This window comes from Phaethon lepturus, unplaced genomic scaffold, assembly GCF_000687285.1.
Source record: "Phaethon lepturus isolate BGI_N335 unplaced genomic scaffold, ASM68728v1 scaffold10151, whole genome shotgun sequence".
NCBI lineage: Eukaryota > Metazoa > Chordata > Aves > Phaethontiformes > Phaethontidae > Phaethon > Phaethon lepturus.
The window spans coordinates 76,405-98,414 of NW_010518448.1; the positions used below are offsets into that span (position 1 = coordinate 76,405).

Here is a 22,010-nt window from a genome sequence, read left to right on the forward strand (position 1 = left end):
TGGAAGCAGCTGAAATACTAGCAATCCTTGTCCTGTGTCTCTTCTCGATCAGCCACAGGAAGGGACAAATGCCCCAGCTGTTGTATAAAATTCTGGTCTCCCAAAGAAACACCTCTGTCCTGCAGAAGGTAGCTGGAAGGGAAAGAAAGCTGAAAGAAATACCTAAGTGCTTGGTCTTCATTAACTGCATATTAACATAGAGGTCACTCATCAGTATTTCCATGCTTGGAATTCCAGATGTTAACATCTGAAGTGCTGATACCTGCAGGGTCTCATGCACCCCAAAATGTCCCTGTTCCCCCTGACGTTCTGTACAAGTAGTTTCCACTGTTGCTTCCTTATGAGATACTGTTTTAAAACATTTGATAGAACACACACTGTATTAAATGTGTTTTAGCAAGTTAGTTAAATTTTGGTTAGGTGTGTATGCTGTTTTTATCAAGGCTCTTTGCCACAGATTGTAACCCAACACTAGCAAATCAGACTTTTCTGCAGCTGCCTTTTTATCCAACCCAAAATAAGAACAGGATATTTCTAGGCCTTCTCCATGAGGCCCTCAGGACAGGATGACAAATCCATTGCTGCTCATCACAGAAACATTAACTATCTCTTTACGTAAGCAAGACCAACAACCTCTTTAAGAACAACAGTTAAATGTCTTCTCAAAAAATTTTTTGTCAATGGACATCTTCTAGCTACTACTGGGATCTTGGTCTTTCATCAAAGGATATTAATGAGAAAGTAGGTAAGTCCAGAATTTGCAGAATTCCTAAGATACCTTTGTTCTCTTTCGTCTTAGTCCAGGAAGGATACAGACACTACAATATTCTTGCTGGTTTAGAGGTGTTTAGCAACAGACCTTTATCAGGTAGCTCCTTCATTCTGATCAGAAATTTTTATTCCAATAATTGAGATTGCCCTAAGAATGCACACACAGCTCATACATTTTCTGGTCCTAAAGAGATGAAGCTTGTTGAGTGGCTTACCATATTTGCTCAACTGCTTTAAGAAAGATCTCTTCTGTGGGCAAAGTTACTGTACCATGCTGCAGGTAGACCAGTACTCACAAGCAGTGTGGAAACTCCATCCAGCAGAGCTGGTGCTTGCTTGTCAGTATTAGTTGAAAGAACTTAGCAAAAATAGTTTAAAATAGCTGCATTGCCAGCAGACTGATTTTAAAGAGCCAAATTAAATGGTTAATTTTTCTTTCACACATAAACGTTGGGCTTTCCCAGTCAACACTCAAATATTAGAAATACTCAGAGAAGATTAATCAAATTGTTTTGTATTTCTTTACTTAGATAACTTTGAAATATTTTATGCAAATAATCTTTATTTTACCAAGCAACTATTTTCTTGTGATGCACAGAAATATCAAAGCACTATGAATGATGAAAGAAAAAAGTTTCCAAGTCTTGAGAGTTTAAAAATGTTAACCTTGCTTTCTGATGACAAGTCCTTTTGTCATTGTACTGTGCTTTGGCCTCTCTTATACCCATGTAATTCTCCTGAAGAGCATTCAAAAGATGCTGCTAAAATTAATATTCTCCTCCCATCAATAAACTGCTATAAATAAGCTTCTCCCTGAGCTGCACCATTGGCTTATTCTTTCCCATTATATTAACTTCAGATTTTTTCCTAATTGCCTTGCAGACCCAGCACAAACCCTCTGCTCCACCAAAGAGCCATCTCTCTCTCATCCTGAACCTACTGCAGCTACCAATGATACCTGTATCAAGTGTATTTTCCTGTCTGTCTTCTTTTTCATATTTTCTGTTTCTCTATACAGAACGTAACCCTGCCTGCAGCCCATAAAGAAAGCCCCCTTCCTCTCAACTTTCAAATCATTCCTTAAGACCCTTCCCCCCCTGCAGCAATATTCACAATGTCATAGAAGTGACAAATGGCAAAGGAGAACTCTAACTATGAACAGTTAAAATAGCTGAACAACCACCTAACAAATGCAAGCAACCAATGACATCAGATTATCATTTTACTCTTCATCATCCCTTCCTTTTCAACCTTTGTAGCTCCTGTTTGTTATGCCGTGCCACTGGTCAGAACATAAATCTCATGAAGAAAACAGAATAAATTTTGTACACTTTCCATAAATCATATATTACATTTTGCATAGATTTATATATATAAAAATTAAATATCCTGTTGTTGGTCAGACCTTGCTCCCTTTTCTCATTACCTTTAAAAATTGGTCATCAAAACAATAATTGTATGGATGTGCATATATGTATACAGATTTTAACTTAGCATCTCATCCTGATGGTAGTATTCTCTTTTTGAGCAGCTACTACTGATCACAAAATGGGCTACTTTTCCTTTACTTTTTTAGTACAGAACACTTGTGCTGCTAAAGAAGTCAGCTTGTACAGCACAAATCACACACTGATTTGGCATTCAGCATGATCCTGGAAACATATTTTTTTAGATTAAAGTTTATTTTAAAATACAAAGACTATTAAAGGTATCACTAAGACAAGACTTCAATTTTCCCCATAAAGTAAGGTGTAATCTCAAACACTGTCAGTTGGTAGAAGAGCACTGAGAAGAGGCAAATGGTAGCTGGAAAGAAACTCAGGCCATGCTAAAATGAATATTCTCTTCTATTGTTCTTTTACCAAGTTTTAACAACCTGTATTTTCTCTCCACAGCAGAAATTCTACATACTTCAATGATTTTCCCCATTGTACAAATGCACAAAATACATGCTTTCATCCTTTTCAGATGAGAGGACCCAAGTCTGGAACTGATTTACACCATGCACACACTTTGGCTACCATGAGGCTAGATATTTTTTAAATGGATGTGCACACAGCATCTTTGAGGTTGGTAGTAACAGCTTAACCTTACAAAGCAGCTGACCAAGAACTCCTTTGGTATCCAAATGCTAGTTATGGGCAATTTAAGCAATGGGATAAGAATACATGCGTGATTGGTCACTGAGATTCAGTTAAACAGTATTTTACTCCTTGTGCTGCCATGACTTCATTACTTGCCACTATCTGTTGCAATTCATAGCCTGGTGTCTAAATGATAGCCAAACCCTTCTGAGAAATTGGTCCATAATTATACACTTCACTTGGAGAAAATAAAGCAATGGATGTAAAGTCAGACTTCCTTGCAACAGAGAGATTCTGGCTATGGGACTCACTGATGGTCATCTTTTGCTGTAACACACCTATTATAAAGTAGACATAAAGCTAGCCTGAAGTTGTTTTTTTCCTCTTGTGTTGTTTAGGTCATTTGTCTCAGTGAGGAATGCATTTCATATAAGTGAAAAAAACACCCTAATTAAAAAAAATACTCTAAAAATAAGATTGAAATATTATTTATATTTAGAAAACGGGATTATAAATGTGGTCCTAAGACAGCTCCAAGAGGAGAAAAACTCCTTTCATAATAATTATACTGTAATTTAATCAGTATTTTATTTAATTGTACTAGTATCTTCCCATATGCTATTGTTTAGAAAATAATAGTTCATAGTGAAGAACTCCAATGCCTGTAAGTAGCGTAAAGAGTAACAATATCCAAATTTATCTTTGTTTTAACCCTGATAAACAGCACATTCAGAGTCTAAAGATTATCTCTTTCAGAATTATACTTAATTATAATCTTTTATTAGTTTCTTTGATCAGAAAAAACTTTGAAAAGAATCGCAACCCATGCAGCAACTGACTTCACTCAAATATAATGTCTAATTAACTGTTTACAATAGGAGATAATTAAAGCAAACACTTTTCCATTAAGACAATAAATATAAGAAAGCTGCAATAACTCCAGAATTGGCAAAATAACTCAATTTTTTAAAGCCACTGTCTTTGGATGTCTAAAACCATCTGTGCAGTCAGAATATTGGATCTTCAGTTCTTTCTAGTTATACGATGCCATTCACCTCCTCAGTACCTCCTGTTGGTACTAACACTCCAACATTCTTACATAACTGCCACAAACTACTATTCCTCTGTAACAACTAGTTCTTCTTTTCTCTAAAGAGTGATCAAGGTGGTGGAACGACCATTTGTGGAATGGTCAGTTTCTAAGGTGTAGATCTAAGTGGTTAAAGTAGTAAAACATTAATTGTTCAGCAAAAAAGTTGATGGGTGCTGTTTTCCAACAAACATGTAAGCCAGCTACCATATTAACTAAAATTAAAATTTTGCATGAGTCTTTGCAAGTTCAAGACTTCTCAAGTCATGAATTTCCTTTATCTAAATGCTAGCTATTTCCCACAGCAATAATTTTGTGTCTTAATTTCAGATGTTAAATGATTGCTCTTACCTAATAATATTCAATATATGCAAATCCCCAAATGCCACAGCATATCAGGCTCCTCTTCTATTAATACTCTTCAGACTAATCCACTCCTCCTGCATTCCCTTTCAGGACAGCTGCAGACAGGCTTCAATCTGCAATTTCATACTCTCTAATGTAGATGCTTAATTACACATTTGTTTTGAAGATTTTTGCTCTTCTGCTTGATATATATTTACAAACAGTCAAGTTTTACTTACTGTTGTATTATTAGAATTCTTCTTAGCAATCATAGTAATAGGGTTTATCTGTTTGAATACATGAAAGATATAAAGCTATTTTAAAATGAATGCTGAAGCTCTTCAGTCTCAATATAGAAGTTTGTACAGTGTCTATCACACTGCAGTGATTCTTGGACCTTCGAGTGTGACTTGGAGATGACTAATCTGTATGCTTAGTTCTCTAATAGTAATAATTCCAAAGTGACAAGTCTTCGCATGACAGACCATTTTAGTTTTGTGTATTTTTTTAGCTGTTTAGTGCGCAAGACGTTCTGGATATCCTTCACAGCTGGTAAAAAAGGACAATTTTATCTCCATAATAACTAAAGAAAGATATAAATTCACACTCACTGAGATGAAGGAACATACTGAATCCCAGTGAGATCAGTGAAAAAAAAGACAACTCATCTCCTCTTCTGAAGCATGCTGAGCAATACAGAAACTTTAATGATTTCACGAAGGGAAGGAGACTAAATCAATCAGATTCAATCCAGAACAAGTTTTAAAAAACATTTACTAATTTCTAAAATCAGTTTCTCCAGTATTTGCATAGGAAAACAACTCAGGGAAATGCTCTGATGTAAAGGCTACCAAAAATCCATAGCATATAATTCATAGCTCAAATCAAATAAAAACAATACAATAAATTGTCTGCTCTATCAACAGAAAAAGAAAACAAGCACCTCCTTATACCACTTTCAAACATACCTGCAAAACATCTGATGACATTCAATCTGATACCAATTCATCACATAAATAGAAATCAAGTGAACTGTATCTGGTTCTCAGACAAAATGATGCTGTTCTCAGACAATACTGATGAACTGCAATATTTGATAGAGGAACTCAACCATGAAAGTCAGCAAAATGGAACTGAAAGCAAAGCTAAGCAAAAGCAAGATCATACTCATCTGACCAGCATAGATAGGAAAATGAAACAGCAAGAAATTCAGCAGTTCTATGTGAGAAACTATTTGTGATCTTTAAGATAATAAGGGAAAAAACACCACCAGCAACACAAGCAACTCAAACAATACAGGTTTGTCATAGTATGACAGGAATAATTTGACGATTGATTTAATCAAAGAAAAACTGTCATTTGGTAGCCAAGTACTGTACTTCTAAAGAGAAGTCTCACAAATACAAAACAAAGATAAAGCCTAGAAAAAGTACAAAATATTAAGTGAAAATAAAAAACCCACAACCTCTCACTTTTTTTCCATATTTTTTTCCTTTTTGAAAGTATCAAGTCCAAATTTGCCAGACAACTGAACTCAAAATGGGAAGTAGATGTAGAAGCCCACTATGGAACCTACAAGATAGTTGTAAGACAGCTGAAACTAAGTGAATGGGACTTACGGCATACTCGGAAAAGCAGAAAGCATCCAGTGCAAGACAAAATTTGAGAACACAAAATTTTAGGTCAAGAAAACTTTAGACCAACTAATACCTACAGTATCTTTGTCTTGATTTAACTTTGAAACTGTAAGTGCAAATGGTCTCATGGCAGGGCTACCCAAACTCATTCCCCAGCTGTGCTCTGAAAAGGTCAAAGATGAGCCAGGAAGACAATTTTTTTTCTTGGGAGGGAAGTTGAAGTGAGAACAGTTCTGTCCTCTTCATGAAAATAAAAAAAAAACAACCAATATTTTTTTCCAGGTAAACAACTTGCATATATTTACAAATCATGAATCTACTCTAGTGTGTGCGTCCACCCTGAGATAAATTCCAGAGATGAAAACCCATAGCTGAAAAAGTTTGACCAAAGCTTTTCCAGTGCTATACCAGAAATGCCATCCACGTGAAAGTCAAAGGGTTCCACAACAATCATTTGCACTAATTTCATTCAGGTATCACTTAACTTTTTAGTTTCCTCTGGCATGCTTTTATTACATCTATGTACCTAATATGTCTACTTTCGATTTCTTTTCTGTACCTCAGGTGTGAGATTTACAACCTGAAGTGTTTGTGGTGTAAGGCTCAATTTAATTCCAACCGGAATTTTGCCTCCATGTTTCATTTCATTGAGATAATGAGACTAATTCTGGTTTATGTATTAAGTGCGGAACAAGGTTATTTAGTTCTGGACTTTTACATTATCAGTTCATTTTGAAAAACAAAATATTTTCTTGCTTTAAGAGTCTGTATGCTATTATCTCTCCTTGCAGTTCTAGGGACATTCACCTCATAATATATCTAAAATTTAGACAAGCAGGTGTGCTGATACATGTTTTTTTACTAATGAAATAATACGCTGTCTTAACAGATGAGTTTCCTGTGTACTCAGATATTATTTTAATTGAAACAGTGTAATAACAAAAGGAATAACTGCTCCTGCTTTTCCTCAGAACCAAATTAGATAAATTAATAAATGCATAGAAGCAGCTCAGTAACTGCAGAGATTGTGACAGGTAATAGATTACTTGCTATGACGGGGAATTTTCTTCACAGCTGTATTTTCTGATAAGGCAGCAAAATAGAGAATATTTTAAACTGGTACCTTTGCAGTACATTGCCATCATCACTTCTGCTTTAAGAACGTTATCGTGTCAATAACTAAGTCTTCAAAAAAAGTGACATCTACCAGATACCAGCATCATTTTTTTTTTAATTCTATAACAGATTTCTCAGAATTTAAAAAAATTATCAGCTTTATTCCATTTTCTTCATTAGAATCATTTACAAACTGAATACTGGTAGCGATTACTGCAGCAAAGAGCAGGACACTGCTATTTCATACTGCTAGCTAAATGAACAGTGCATTATAGAGAAAAAGACCACACCAGCATTCAGATTTAGCAACACAGGGCTGTAAGAACCAGCCAATATGTGGTATTCCTTCCCATATAAACAATGCTTTTACAAGATGGTTGTTATCAATATGCAATATATAGAGCACAGACTTTATAAAAACCTCAGGTAATCCCAGGTGATGACATGAAGCTGTTGGCAGATTAGGTGTTATCACAGAACGTACTATTTTCACACTACCTTCTCCTTTGATCCAACAGTTCCCTCTGGCATTGGCACGAAAATCCTAACAGACAAGCTTCGGATAAAACACACCTAGCTAAGCTGTCCTAATACTCCTAATTCCTGTTTTCTTCCACTGCAACTGCGGAGGTTCCTCGGGATTTTTCTACTCTCAGATTTAGATGCTTAAATTCAATGCACTCTTTGCCCAGCTCTGAATTGACCCTGTCATGCCAGAAATTGCTGTGACTTTGCAATTTGAAGTGCACTTCCATGGCAATCCTGAGAATCAGAATGATTATAAATGCTGCATATGATTGAAAAGTGCATAGCACTGACCAATGTGCTAGGATTAATTAAGTTTCAAAGAAAAAAACATATTTCACTAAAGCTCTAAATTGCCCATGCAGTCATCTACATTAATAATCTCATTTCGTATCAAAACTGTTCATTTTGGCTACATGTTTTATTGCCTGAATGTTAATGTGTTATTTGCCTCGTCCTGCTTCTGACTCAAAAGATAGCAGAGGCTGTGAATATCACCAAAATTAATTAGTGCTGAATTTAAACAAAAAGCCTGAAGTATATATACACCTACATTAATAATTGATGCATCCAGCTCAGCAAATCAAAGCACATGATACTAAGAACTAATTAATAAAATTATGCTCCTAGTAGAGGTATCTGAACAATATGAAAGCTAACACCTGATAATTTCTTCAGTGTTTAATCAGCTATTAACTCTCCTTACTGTAACTATATTCCGGTACTGTGTAAACTCCTCTCCTTGTAAATGGGAGGAATTTTTATTTTTTTCATCCAAAGAGTGGCTGTTACCACCTTTATTCCAATGAAGTGAAAGGGTGGGGGAAGAGAAATTATGCTAAAAAAAATAAATTAAAAAACAAAAAAACCCTGGTTTCAGAAAAAGGTCTTCAATTAGGCCTAACCTCGTTAGGAACAGGTTACTAAGATTAATAAGGCTCTGAAACTCACACATCTCCCAAAGTGCCTGGTCTACCTCACCTAGCACACAACAGCATACAAGTGAAAAAGGAAACTTCCGCTGCTAATGGTCCCACATCTTCTTTTTGCTTTGCCATTTAGAGTCAACGAAATAGATTAACTAATCCAATGTCAGAATGAAGAATAACAGATCAGAATAATCATCTGTATGGTGCCAATATACCTGCAGGTGCTGGTGATGCTAAACAGGCTTTTTAATTACTTATTTACAATAGTGCCAGAAGGCACTGTTATAATCTCTAAATGGAAAATTGTTTAGATGACTGTATCTGTCTGTTCGTGATCTCCAGTTAACAAGAGTTCCTAGTGGCAACTTCAGAACCAACCTTGAAAATTGCCCTGAATTCTAGTGGATTAGGAAAATATTTGTGCTCTGTGAAAATGAGCAGGTCTGACAAATGCCAGACAAAAGCAATTCACAGCACAATAGAGAGTCAAGCATCACATGGATTATGTTCATCCATTTTCCCTCAATTTCCCATGAGGCTCTCCACTGCTAACCAGTATACAGCAAAAGATTTCAGTCCACCGAACATGACCTGAAGAAATTTGCAAATGGGGCCCCTTTGCATATCCTTGAGAATGTACACTTTTTTTAACACTACGGATGTAAAGCCAGTGTCACTTTACACCGTTTTCTTAATTTTCCTACTTTGCATTGCTCTCCCAACCTTCCACAATCCCCCAAAAAAGTCAGAGAAAAAGATCTGTCTGCCTGATAAATGGGTTTCTGTGAGTTTTTGAAGACACTTTGTCCATCACAGGTTTATCCTGAGAAAAGTTTACTTGTTAAGAAAAGCTAGAATAACTTGACATATGTAATGTGTCATCAAAAACTCTTGGTTTTGTTTCCACTAGCTGGAACAAAGATGGTAGATGTTCCTTAAAAGAGGTTTAAGAGAGCCAGGGAACAACATTCTGTACAATATGAACTGTAGTTAGTGGTTGGAAAAAGACTAGTTTATTCTCTTGCTATCTAGAAATTCAAATAGTAGGTAGAGTTGGCCTGGGTGTAAAATCTGCGATTCTTCAATAAAAAAAGCAAAATATGGACAGAACTTCCCTAAGTCACCCACAGTTCCAGTCACATAATAAATCTGTGAGTAATTCCTCCTGGACTCCTGTGGCTTGTTATTTTATTGTAGTACATGAAACTGCAAAACATTTATATCATTGCCTCCTAGCAAGCCTTCCCATTCTGCATAGGGCCAACGAAGTGTTGAAAGATGTCTAAGAATAAATGAAAAAATAAACTGTACTGTAAATGTCAGTAAATAACAGCGTCCTGGACAAACTGTTAACTGTCACTATAGCTGTTGTTAAACAAGTTTTTGCATGAATAGTTTAAGAAATGTACGTATGTCATATTCATGTATCTATTCTAGCACTAACTCAGTAGAATTCCTTCATTTAAGTACATATACTTGTACAGTATAGTGATTTTGATTCTGCATCATCTATGAAAGTAGTGATATTCAATATATTTGAAACAATACCAAACCGGTACTTCAAACAAGGGAACCAGGTGAGAATAGATGTACCCATCACAAGGAAAGAATTACATCTGCTGTAAAATGCAGTCAGAGTAGATTAAAAAATTGTGTTCCATACTTTTCAGCACTGGCATTCCCTTAAACAAGCCAAAGGTCTGGAACAAGTAGTTTTTTCAAACTGTATCTATCACAATATACATTTTTCTTCCAATTCTTTGGAATACTGATAGTATAAGACAAAATGACAAGTCAAACTTTGAAAGGTTCCAAAATCCTTGATTGATTGAATCCATGGATAAAATGCATAGGAAGAAATTTACTCAGCTGTGACAAAGAGCCATTAAATTATGTTCATTCCATGTCTTAATGAAGTTCACTACAATTTCTCTGTGAAAATATTTCTTCTTCTTGGCAAGGAGCTCATATGTCCTCTCTTTCATTCCATAGCTCATCATTTGATGCAAGATGCAAAATTAGAGCTACAAATACACAAATAATGAAGATCAACATTTCTATAAGTGAAAGCACGCAGATCATAACTTAACCATGTTGCAGAATTAACCAAACAGGAACTTGGAAGAGAGTGCACCATCATATTTAAAACATTCGGTTTCATTAAAAAACTCCATTTGACATGTTGATTTGAGGAGTGATGTATCATCTGCCAGAGATCCCATGGCATTTCAGAGAGGGAAGAAAAAGTGGAGGTGACAGCCAAATTAAATGTGTGAAATCACCATGCCCCTCAGGCTTTTCCTTTGGGAGGCATTTCCTTCTTTTGGCCACTTCCGTAAGATTATAAATTTCTGTGACATAAATGGGAAAATCACTGATCTGTGATGGGATAGACAGAACCAGAAAATAACCTGCAGTGCATAAAAAAGCAGCCCAGTGACTTTTAACTATTTTAGACACAATCAGTCTCGGATTCAGAGATTGATGATAACTACAAGTACATCATTATTTCGCTTTTTTTGTCTATGCAAATAAATGGTAGAGGCATATTTGCACTTGGTGCTAATGCATGTTTGTAAGTGGTTAAACGTACAAGTATCTTATTGGCTACTCATGCAATCTTCATAAGTACATATGTTATCCCATTTGCAGGTTGTATTCTTCATGACTTAATTAAATAAAAGCAAGTTTCCCAATATCCACTGTACTCATTGAATTCATCTGAAGCAAGCATAGCTTAAACCTTGAAGAAGTATTATATTCTTGCTCAAATGTCTTGCTCAAGAAGTGACCTAGTACTTTACTAGCTCTACATACACTGATTGATCTCTATCTGATTATTCCAAAGTATACAAGTGTAGTTAGGTCCACTTAACTAAAAAAAGTAATGAGTGTTAAATTATTTATAGACCTCTCAAAAGATAAGCTGGTTAAATCAGCATTTGGCTGTGCTGAAAATGCATACAAACAGCAAGGCTCCAAGCTATGAACTGCAATGCAGTCATTTCGTGTTGGCTTGCATTTAGTGTGTTACTCAGCCTGAAACTGCATGACCTGGTATTGAGCCAGGGAAATATTACATTTAACCCCAGGCTAAATAGTGAACTTCTTAAAAGCAGAGAGTGAACATGTAAGTTAATGGTGTCCAATAGCATGTATTCCTCAGCAAAGCTGCATGCAGGAACACCGTGAAAGAGGAAAAACATTTGACATGGTGGTATTGTTCTTCCTGTTAGCACCAGCTTCAATAAAGTGGTTTGGGAACAATATCATCTTCAGAAAAGAAGAGCAGTTGTGATCCACCTTAAATACTGGCTTATAATGGGAGCCTGCAACAGTGCAGAGGACTGAATACACTGCATTTTCATTAATGGTTCAAATCTGTGCTGCCAGTTCCTGTCTTGTGATAAGTCCATGATATTCCATGGGATACAGAGTTTAGTCCAGTTTTTAACAGAGAAAAATTGCATTGCATACTCTCTCCACTGTCCATTTTTTCCCCTCAGAAAGGAACAACAAACACAACCACCATCTCCACTGGTCCACATAATGTAGCTGCTTAGAACCATTAAGAATCCATCTCTTAATTTTTCTCCTTCAAATAATTGTGTTTGGAAGGCAAGCAGAAAAAAACACTGCAGTAGAAGTACTTTAATAATGTAATTGCAAGGGAACTGGACTGTACCAGAGGTGAACAGCATGCATGACGGCATTTGTATTTCTGGCATCTCCTTTTGAACAAATAAGACATTAATCCTACAGGACAGTTTTCACCTTGCTCAGGAATATTTAGCTCACATTTGAATGACTGCAGCTCTATTCCCATGTCTTTCTATCGCTGCTAAAGATTTATTACTACTATTAATGGTAAGTGCAGTGGACTCTCACTGTTATTTCAATGAGATTCCTCACACTGAAAGGTCTGCTATTGTTTCACTAAGCATTCTTATCCTGGATGCATTTCTTGTGAGTACAGTAATTCGCAGACCCATATATAAGTACCTAATATTTTGGCATCTGTGCTGTCCTTAATAAAATTTATACCATGCCCAAGAGTCCACATTACAAAATTAGTACTGAATTTCTTCTTCCTCTATCCCTGAAGTCTAAAATCATTAAAAAAAAACAATTTCAACATGCTTTCCATGATAAAAATACAGATTTTCGCCTGGAAGTTTCAGTTCTATTAGAGCAGATATACTAGTTGCACATAACAGTAAAATATAGAGTAGCAAAGCCTGGTTTTCCTTTATTTTATGTCACTTGTGATCTATCATCACAATTCTGGTACCCTGCTAATAACTGGAATATAACCAGAAGACACTCACTCACTTTGTCCTACTGTACTCTATGCAGGAACTCACAATAAATCTCACCTGTATCTAATGTCCTATAATAATATTTAACAGTGAAAGAGAACAATGCTATACATAAATGCCTACTTATAGCAGCAGGAAGGAGTTTTACTCACTGCTATGTAAGGATAGTTTTGTGACAACCTATTAAAATTCAGACTTTTTAATAAGTAAAGAAGTCTCAAATATATGGTTAACTGTTCCTGTCTTCTGCATGATAGTAGATGGAGGATCCATGCTGTCAAAACTAAGTATCACTGGAATTGAGTAGATAAGAGAAAACCATAATGACTGAAATCAGCTGCTCAGTATTATACTTCCCTAGTTTTCAATCACTGAATTCTGGACTTAGCCCTGAAGATAGAATTTCAGCTAAGCCACAAGTGTAACATAACCTAGCATAAATGAGGCTGGTTAAAAACAGTTTTAATGAATTCACAAACAGAAGTAACCTTAATCGATCATTAAGATCAATGATGTATTTCATTTTCATGGCCTTTTTTCAAGCTTTAAAAGTATTCTTATTTACAATTGTCAAAAAGAAAAAGCTTGTGATAAAATGTTTCCTTAACCATCAATTAGAGCAAAGACGAAATCTTTAGCTTCCTTATTAAATCATAGTCCGCAGAAAAGATCAACAATCCCAAGAAAGCTCCTCCTCCCCTCCAAATCACAATGCCTCTAGGAATATGGCCTACACAGAGAATTTATAGCTTCTTAATAGCTGGGAAAAAAAAGGAATATCACAAGCACTAAATGTCAAAGAAAACTCAACATAAATTTTTTCTTAAGACCATTTTAGTTTGAACCTCCACAACAAAAGGAATCCTCTGAAAGGGACGTTTGCTGCTTCAGCAACAAATTACATGAAGGAAACCCATCCAAGCATGAAAAAGGGAACCTGCAGTCTGAGAATAACAATTTGATTCCAGATTTGTCCATATGTTTATGTCTCCAAGGATGTGTGCAAGGTTTCTAGTGATGTAGCAAGATGCCTAAGCATGTTGGAGAATCCCTCTCGGCATGTAGATGCCTGTATTTACAAAATGGTCCTCTCAGACTCAGGTCCTACAGTCCTCTATACAGTGATGTTTTGTCGCATGCTCCTAGATTTCTGCCAGATCCAGAGAAAATCCACCCAGGCTCAGGAGGAGAACAAATAACTGAAGGTATAGGATCTTTCCCAAATGAATTTAGACTGTAGTCTCTGTTTAAACTAGCAAGTCTGTGTATAACCCATGAGTTCAGAACACTCTTTTCTTTAAAGGTTTAGTCAAGTTATTGGAACCTGGAAGCATTGCACATTTACAGACAATCATTTTTTATTTCTAGAATCAGAAAAAAAATTATTTGGGAAGGAGACCTGTAGCTCAAACTCCTGCTAAAAGCAGCGTGACCTTCAGAGCTAGACCACGTTGCTCTGGGCCTTCTTCAGTCAATTTTTGAAAATCTCCAAAAGATCCCACAGCTTCTCTGTGCAATATCTCCCCATGGTTGACCGCCTCACTGTGGACTTTCTTCGTTATACCAGAAGTTCCCTGGTTGCAACTTCCGACCTCCTGTGCTTTTCTGAGAAAAATTTGACTCTACCTTCTCTATAGTCCTCTAATTATGTCACCAAATAGTACAGACAGGTGTCCTCTTAGAGCTCTTTTCTTCAAGCTAAACAAGCCCAGTTATTTTTGCCTCTTTTTATATGCCATGTGTTCCAACCCTCTAACCACATTGCTGGTCCTTTACTGGATTTGCCCTAATTTGTTAATCTCTTCTTTCAGGTGGCTCCACAACAGGACAGAGAAACCCACACGTGGCCTTACTAGTGTGGAGAAAAGAAATAATCACTTCCCTCTACTTACTGGCCATTCTTGCCAACGCAGCCCAGAATGCAGTTACCCTTCATTGCTGCAAGGCATTGCTGACCCATGTTCAACTTGTTTCCTATTAGGAGCCCTGGGAACTCTTCTGCAAAGCTGTTTTCTACCTAACTGGTCAGTACGTAGCCTGTACCAGTGATTTGGGTCATTCTCTCACAGGTGAAGGACTTGAAGTTGTCATTGGTGAGTTTCATGGAAGGTGTTTGCGGTTGAATATAAAGTTGTTGCAAAAGATCAGTGCAAAACCAGAATGAAATTCAGTAGCAAAGACCTGGAAAGCTAGTACTTTTTCAAGGGAGCTCAGGGGGCTGGAATTCAGTATTTATCATCTGGTATTCTTAGCAGAGTTTATAAGCACATCGCATCAACTACCAAGCCTCTGGGGGGCACTTCCCGGCATGTCAGAGGGAGGACAGTCTGGATTAGAATTACGTTGTGGTTTGTTTAGTAGGTTTTAAGACAGTGTAGATGTAGGAAGCATTGCATTAAACGAGCTAATATGCAAATTGGCAATCAGTGTAGAAGTGGTAGGTGCATGCCTGTTGTCCCAGACTGAAAACTGCTTCAGCCAAAAAGATGTAGTTAATACCTCTGGTACTCTTCTTCCTACAAATATTATACAAAATGTGATTGTTATACTCTAATAATAGAGAAAGCTATTACATCAAGGCATTATTTGACACTAAACATGGCGTTTCAGAAAGTCTTTTGATTTCTGAAGCAAGCAGTTAGTTGCTATCAACATTCACAACACCTGTAGTATCAGCCCAGTGATTTACCATGATACTTGAGTGTTTTAGATGATAGAAACTCTCTGTATGGCTAATCAACTGAGAATATCTTTTACATATAAGGATTATTTCTGGGTTTGTTATTGTACTACCTACGAGTCCTGAACAAGGACTTGGGTAACACATTGCATAACACAACAGTAAGTAACATAGCACAAAAAAAGACTATTCATGCTGAAGACATCATTCAGTCTAACTTCATACACCGGTTGATATATAGATTCAAAACAGGCCAGGGAGACTATCAAGAAGCAATGAGGAACCGCTGGCCTCTGGAAAGGATGGCAGTGGCTAAACAGTTGTCAGGTGTTGTTGGCATGAATGCAAAAAAGGGTTTAAAGAAGATAATTACTTAATCCTGGGACCTTTATATGATTTTTTTTCTAGTGCTGAGGTGATAAAGTACAGAAAAGGGATGGAGGTAACTGTGTGAAAAATGTGCCAAATGAGGCCATGAAGACTGGATTATGAGCCAGTGAAGGAGTCAGCCTGTATCTACTGCTAGCAATGGTGACAGCAGTGCAGCTGTCAAGGGTTGTGCACGTGAAGGTGAGCACTTACAGGTCCCATGGGGGAACCAGTGAGGAGATAGTGGTGGCATGTCATCCTTAACAGATATAGCTGGGAAAGTGTAGCTTTGCCTAGCTTAGGGAAAAGAATGTCATTATTTCAGAGGCAGAGATGCTGAGGAAAGAAAAGGCCATAATTTAAGTTTTATAGAAAAAAAAAATCTATAAAACCAAAGTTACGTAGAAAATTACACCCAATTAGAGCCCAGAGAATTAACCTAAAATGAGTCCAGTTCTGAGCTGCACGTAAAACCAAAGGGATAAGATGCAGACAGGAAAAGAGTTAAAACAATGTGTTCAGGCCTGAGCCTACAACTTATCTTACGAAGATACAGTCCTATCTCATTGGTACCAGAACCAAAGAGGTCAACATGGATCCACATATGTGCAGAAGTTCACAAGTACAGCCAAGTTACAGAGCAGAGAGAGGAAGGCTTTCCCTCACACTTAGTGACATGTCACTATAGTCTTGGGGGAGTTCCAGCAAGTCAACATCCCTATTTTTAATAAAACAACTGCTTGGGCATGAAAAAATATGTTATTTTATTATTCAATTCAAAAACATCGAGAAACTAGTTCATGATTTTGATCAGCACTTTCATCACTTAACTTTATGGGCTCTGAAATGCTGCCAGTGATCAATCAACAGTGACCTCAAGCTCATACAATGGTCAATAGGAAGGGAATTTGGGAAATTGTCCTGCTGCAAGTAAATAAAAAAAAATGCAACAGGGAGGCTCTATGAATATTATCATACACTTTTAATTAGCTCATATTCCCTAGTAAACTACGATGGCAGGATGTATGAAAAGTCAGTTATTACAACTCCGTCAATGAGTACTTTTTCAATGAAAAATTAACATGTTCTCAGCCTGTTTCTTAACAGTCTAGAAAATTGCCTGGAGAATAAATATTTTGCATGTGTACCAATTCCACCTTATAACTCCTAGCACTGGTCCCATGACTTTAGTATTCTAACAACATTAAAGCCCTTTGGATTATGGAATTATAATAATGAAAACAAATTATGCCTGTCTGGAAGATCCCAGTTAGGATGTAATTATGATGTAAATCACAAGGGCAAAGTAATAAAAATGCATGGTTGTGAGGGCCTACTTATGATCATATAAAAATGCTTTCACTAAGCACTCACTGCCCTGGTGAATATTTCGTATCACTGGAATTATGGTTATGCTGTCTGCCAAGGCATATAACAATATCTACACTGGTTATAAGCAGTACATTCATCAGTGTACTGATAGGTTGTGGTCCATGATATATTTCTATTAGCAATGGGCAAGTAATACCATTTATGTGAAATTATTGACAAAACCACCACATGTTGCAATGCCTTTGATACACACTTGGAAAGAAAGTGCTTTATTTCTGTACTTTCCTGCCTTTGTACGTTTATTTAATTAGCATAGAATTATTTGTTTGTTAATACCGCAACACAGAGGCTAGTACAAATAGTACAAAGGAAGATAGAGGGCTATCCATTACACCTGCTGTATTTCAGGCATGTGAATATATTGCTTGCACACCAAAACTTTCCAGAGATGTTTCCATAATTTTATCAGCAAGCATCTTTTATATATACACACACATACATATATATATGAGGTATTTAACAGCTTCTGTACTGAATTTTAGTTAAACATTGGCAGAGTCATTCCAGTATATCTCAAGACTGCATCATAAGAAGTCTAGTGACAGGGAAATCCTCAACCCTCTTCTTGACATGGGTCACACTTTAACAGATGGCTGTGAATCTTCATGGCTACTTGCGACTGTGGGGAAAATACTCCCCACTCCCAATTCCAATCATCTCTGTAGTGCTTAAAGCAAATGAAACACTATTTTTAGAAAACGTAATGCATTTGCCCCCAAATTTCAATTCTATATAGCAGGTGTAACAAAGAAAAAGCATTACGGCCATGTTCTCCACACTCATAGCTTGACAATCAGGGAAGCCAGGAGTATGAAAGTGTTCAGAATGTCTTTACTATTAAAAGATCAATTTCCCAGTTTAACATTTATTGTAAGTGGAAGGAACTGCACATGCGGATCAGTAAGCTACTGAGTGTGTAAGCATCACGAAGCTCTCTCTTAATCTTGCATAACCTTGTTCTTTACCTTAACCCCATAAGAACTAATTGCAGAGGCATTTGGTGGCTACCCTTATACTGTTGTCATGCTGGAGAACCAAGACAACTTTGACTATTCAATGTGTTGGGAGGGTACATGTGGTAAAACAAGCAGGGTTATCAGTAATTAAAAAATGGGGTTGAGATCCATAATTTCTTTTCCAGCAATAGAGAGGACTTATAAAGTTGATTAGTAGAGATTAAAGACACCCTCAACAGCCAAGTACTCGGTAACAAAATCACATTCAAAGAGAGTTGGGCATACACTGCTTTTATAAAATGTATTCTGTGTTATTATCTGCACCGACACAGTAACATTTATGTAGGGATACCTTTTGGGGTTCTTTTGGTTGCTCTTATTTCTCTCTACTCTTTGAATTTCTTCTAGATCTCAAAAATGGCTACAGAGTAGACATGCTTTTGCACCTTCTTTCTGTAAGAAGTAGATCTGAAAACTCACAAGTCCAAGCATGACAAATACAATGTTTTTAAATTTGTATAAACAAGCAGTACCAAACAGATTATATGCACGCAGCCTCTTTAACTATAAAAACTTAGATAACTTAATTTCTTTTATTAGAAGTTTAATCAATGCACTATATAAATAGGCAGAGTAATTCTTTTACACACTTCATACTTTCTTAAAAAATTCTTTTACACTTCATGTTAATTCTTTAGCAACAAATGATCAAATGGCGAGGAATGCCTCAAAGGACCCAGCCATCTAAGAACTCAGCTCCCATTTCCACCCATGATCCCCTGACACTGAGGGAGGCTTGGAGATACAAATGAGGGTAAATACGGTTCACTATGCAGCCAAACTACTAGTATTGATATGTCAGGAATCCAACCTATCATGGGCTTAATGGTCTACTGAGAAAGCTTCTGTGTTATTTGAATGGCACAAATAGCCTTGTGCTATTTAAAATTCTGAATTTAATTTTGATGCATTTGGTGTCTTAGGGTCCTTCTAACTGATAGTGAGCAAAAGAATAGAATTGGGAAACTGAGCTAAGTTAAAATCAGACTGTTGCAACAGAACCATGTGCTGTAAAGATGCAGGGAACTAACAGTACAACTGCTAGAAGATGAAGGTTCCTAAATATTTTGTAAGAAGCCCTTCTTTTCTGTAGTAGCCTGGGTCCTTCAGGCCCAAGCTGCCTAACTACACATGTATACTCCATTTACAGCCACGTTCCAAGCTCCGAGGCTCCTACCTCCTCTCTCCCTCAGAGAACCATTTCTACACACTTTCTCTACAGCCCTGCCCCATGAAAGCCTTGCTTTATCTGCTGCACCTGGGCATGCCCAGGGATGGCAAGCATGGACCTGCTCCCAGCACTGCTGCTCCCAGGCTGTCTCAAGCTGCCTTTTTGCTGCACCATGGGAGGGAAGAGGCAACAGGATGAGACACAACCCATCCCCATCAACTGAACAGACACAAAAAGCGTACCTCATGTTCATCTTCTGCCACTTGTCCTGGCTGACTTCTGTCCCTGCTACTAAAAATAAACATTATACTTTTCGGATGGCTAGAGAACAGTTGTTGGAACTGAGAGCAGATAAACTCCCCATAATCCAGGAGGAAGCAGTTAAGGACCTGCTATGCCACCTGGACACCCACAAGTCTATAGGGCCTGACGAGATCCACCCAAGAGTACTGAGGGAGCTGGCAAAGGAGCTTGCCAAGCCACTCTCCATCATTTATCAGCAGTCCTGGTTAACAGGGGAGGTCCCAGATGACTGGAGGCTTGCCAGTGTGACACTCATCTACAAGAAGGGCTGGAAGGAGGATCCTGGGAACTACAGGCCTGTCAGCCTCACCTCCGTACCAGGGAAGATTATGGAGAGGTTCGTCTTGAGGGTGCTTACAGGGCATGTACAGGACACCAGGGGATCATGCCCTGGGACTGCTTAGTCTGGAGATGAGGAGGCTGAGGGGTGACCTTATCGCTCTCTACAACTACCTGAAAGGGGGTTGTAGTGAGGTGGGTGTTGGTCTCTTCTCCCAAGTTACTAGTGATAGGACAAGAGAAAATGGCCTAAAGTTGCACCAGGGGACATTTAGGTTGGATGTTAGGAAAAATGTCTTTACTGAGAGAGTGGTCAAGCATAGGAACAGGCTGCCCAGGGAGGTGGTGGAGTCACCGTCACTGGAAGTGTTCAAAAGACATGTAGACATGGCACTTCAGGACATGGTTTAGTGGGCATGGTGGTGGTGCGTTGATGGTTGGACTTCATGATCTTAGAGGTCTTTTCCAACCTTAATGCTTCTATGATTCTATAAAAGGAGTAAAAGACTAAAGGAGAAAAAAGGCTAGAGAGCATTTTCCTTGCACTTCCCAGATTGCATTCCACCATGCCCTAGGGAAGGCTCCCACACAGTATGGCAATGCTGCTGGACAGTTTTATCATCTACTCTTTATTATGCCTGTATAAATACAGCAGAACTCCAATATTCTGACTGTGGTTTTGTTTTTGGTTTTGTTTTTTTAAAGTAGTTCATGTGGATGTCTACTCTTGTATATGAGAACAAAATGTTTCCCTCTCTGCTTAAGTTTTACTGTGCAGTCTTCCACTTTAGTGATTTATTTATACTTACTGACTGAGAAAGAAAACAATTATCTAAAAAATAAAATTATAATCTTCATTAAATCCATATTAGCTGCTAATGCACTTTGTGGCTTCCTTATTTATATTCAATACAAACATATGTATATATAAGCATTGGTGTTGACAAATACTTATTTAGGCATAAGTTTTTGTCATATTACACAATACTGTAAGCAACACTTGTAATAGCACAAAGGCAGAGCAAAGACTCTACTCACCAAGCCATCCTGATCCAGAATTGGGTATGCACATATCTGTTTCAGCACTGGGCAAGACAAATCCAACAACAAAAACTTCAACCCCATCAGCCATTAGGGCCATTCCCAACACAAAGAAGAGGGCCCACTGGAAACGACCATGGCCACATTCTTGTATTATCAGTTCGTACTGCTGTGCTAGCTCTTCTTCATCAGCTTTCCTCCCTGTTTCCAGTTCATGACGATCCTTATATTCATCACGCATAGACTGACCTAAGGCCACCATGCTGTCCTTGCCCTGCCCCATGTTTGGGATTCCCTGATACTCCCCTTCATAAATTTCATCATCTTCATCATGCCCTTCAGTTGCTTCACTCGATCCTTCATCATCATTAGCTTCTACACCATAATTTCCTCCTGTGACATAGTAATCATCATCATCTTCCTCATCCTGGAATCGGTTGTAGGACCTCTGTGTGTAGCCATCCTGAGCTCTGTCAACAGCTTTATTCACTTTTTTCACCGCTTGCCTCTTCACCTCTCTGGCAATATCTTTTGCCCCTTTCACTAATGAAGTCCTGTCTTTGTATGTTTCGTCCATCTTGTATCAGAGAAGGATTGCTGTTATGCTGCAGAGGGTCTGCTGAACACCGTTTAGAATATGTATTGTGTGTTGGACATCAGCAAAGTACATGGAAGCTGTAATATTCAACCTGCAAAATATGAGAGAAAAAAGTTTATACTTTGCTCCTTCTCAGTTGCTTCTTTACACTGATATGGTACCATACCAATCTTCATTTAAGCACTGGACACCACAGTTCAGGGCTTCAAATATAAGAACCTGGTTTTTCTGCAGAGATGCAAATATCCCAGGTTACAAGGAAAATACTCTAAAGAGAAATCAAATATCAATACCGGTTTTCCGAATGAATTTATTACACTCAAGCCTTTCAATGGATACCAGGTT

At 37.6% G+C, this 22,010-nt stretch overlaps 1 protein-coding gene across 1 annotated transcript in view; it reads right to left on the minus strand.

The window, feature by feature from the left end:
* Window positions 1-21,644, minus strand: part of SV2C (synaptic vesicle glycoprotein 2C) — a 77,554-nt gene extending 55,910 nt beyond the window's left edge. Inside the window, exon 1 of the mRNA XM_010296740.1 lies at window positions 21,065-21,644. Coding sequence (XP_010295042.1) covers window positions 21,065-21,644 — 580 coding nt within the window. The remainder of the gene's footprint in view (window positions 1-21,064) is intronic.
* Between the last annotated feature and the right edge of the window lie 366 nt (window positions 21,645-22,010).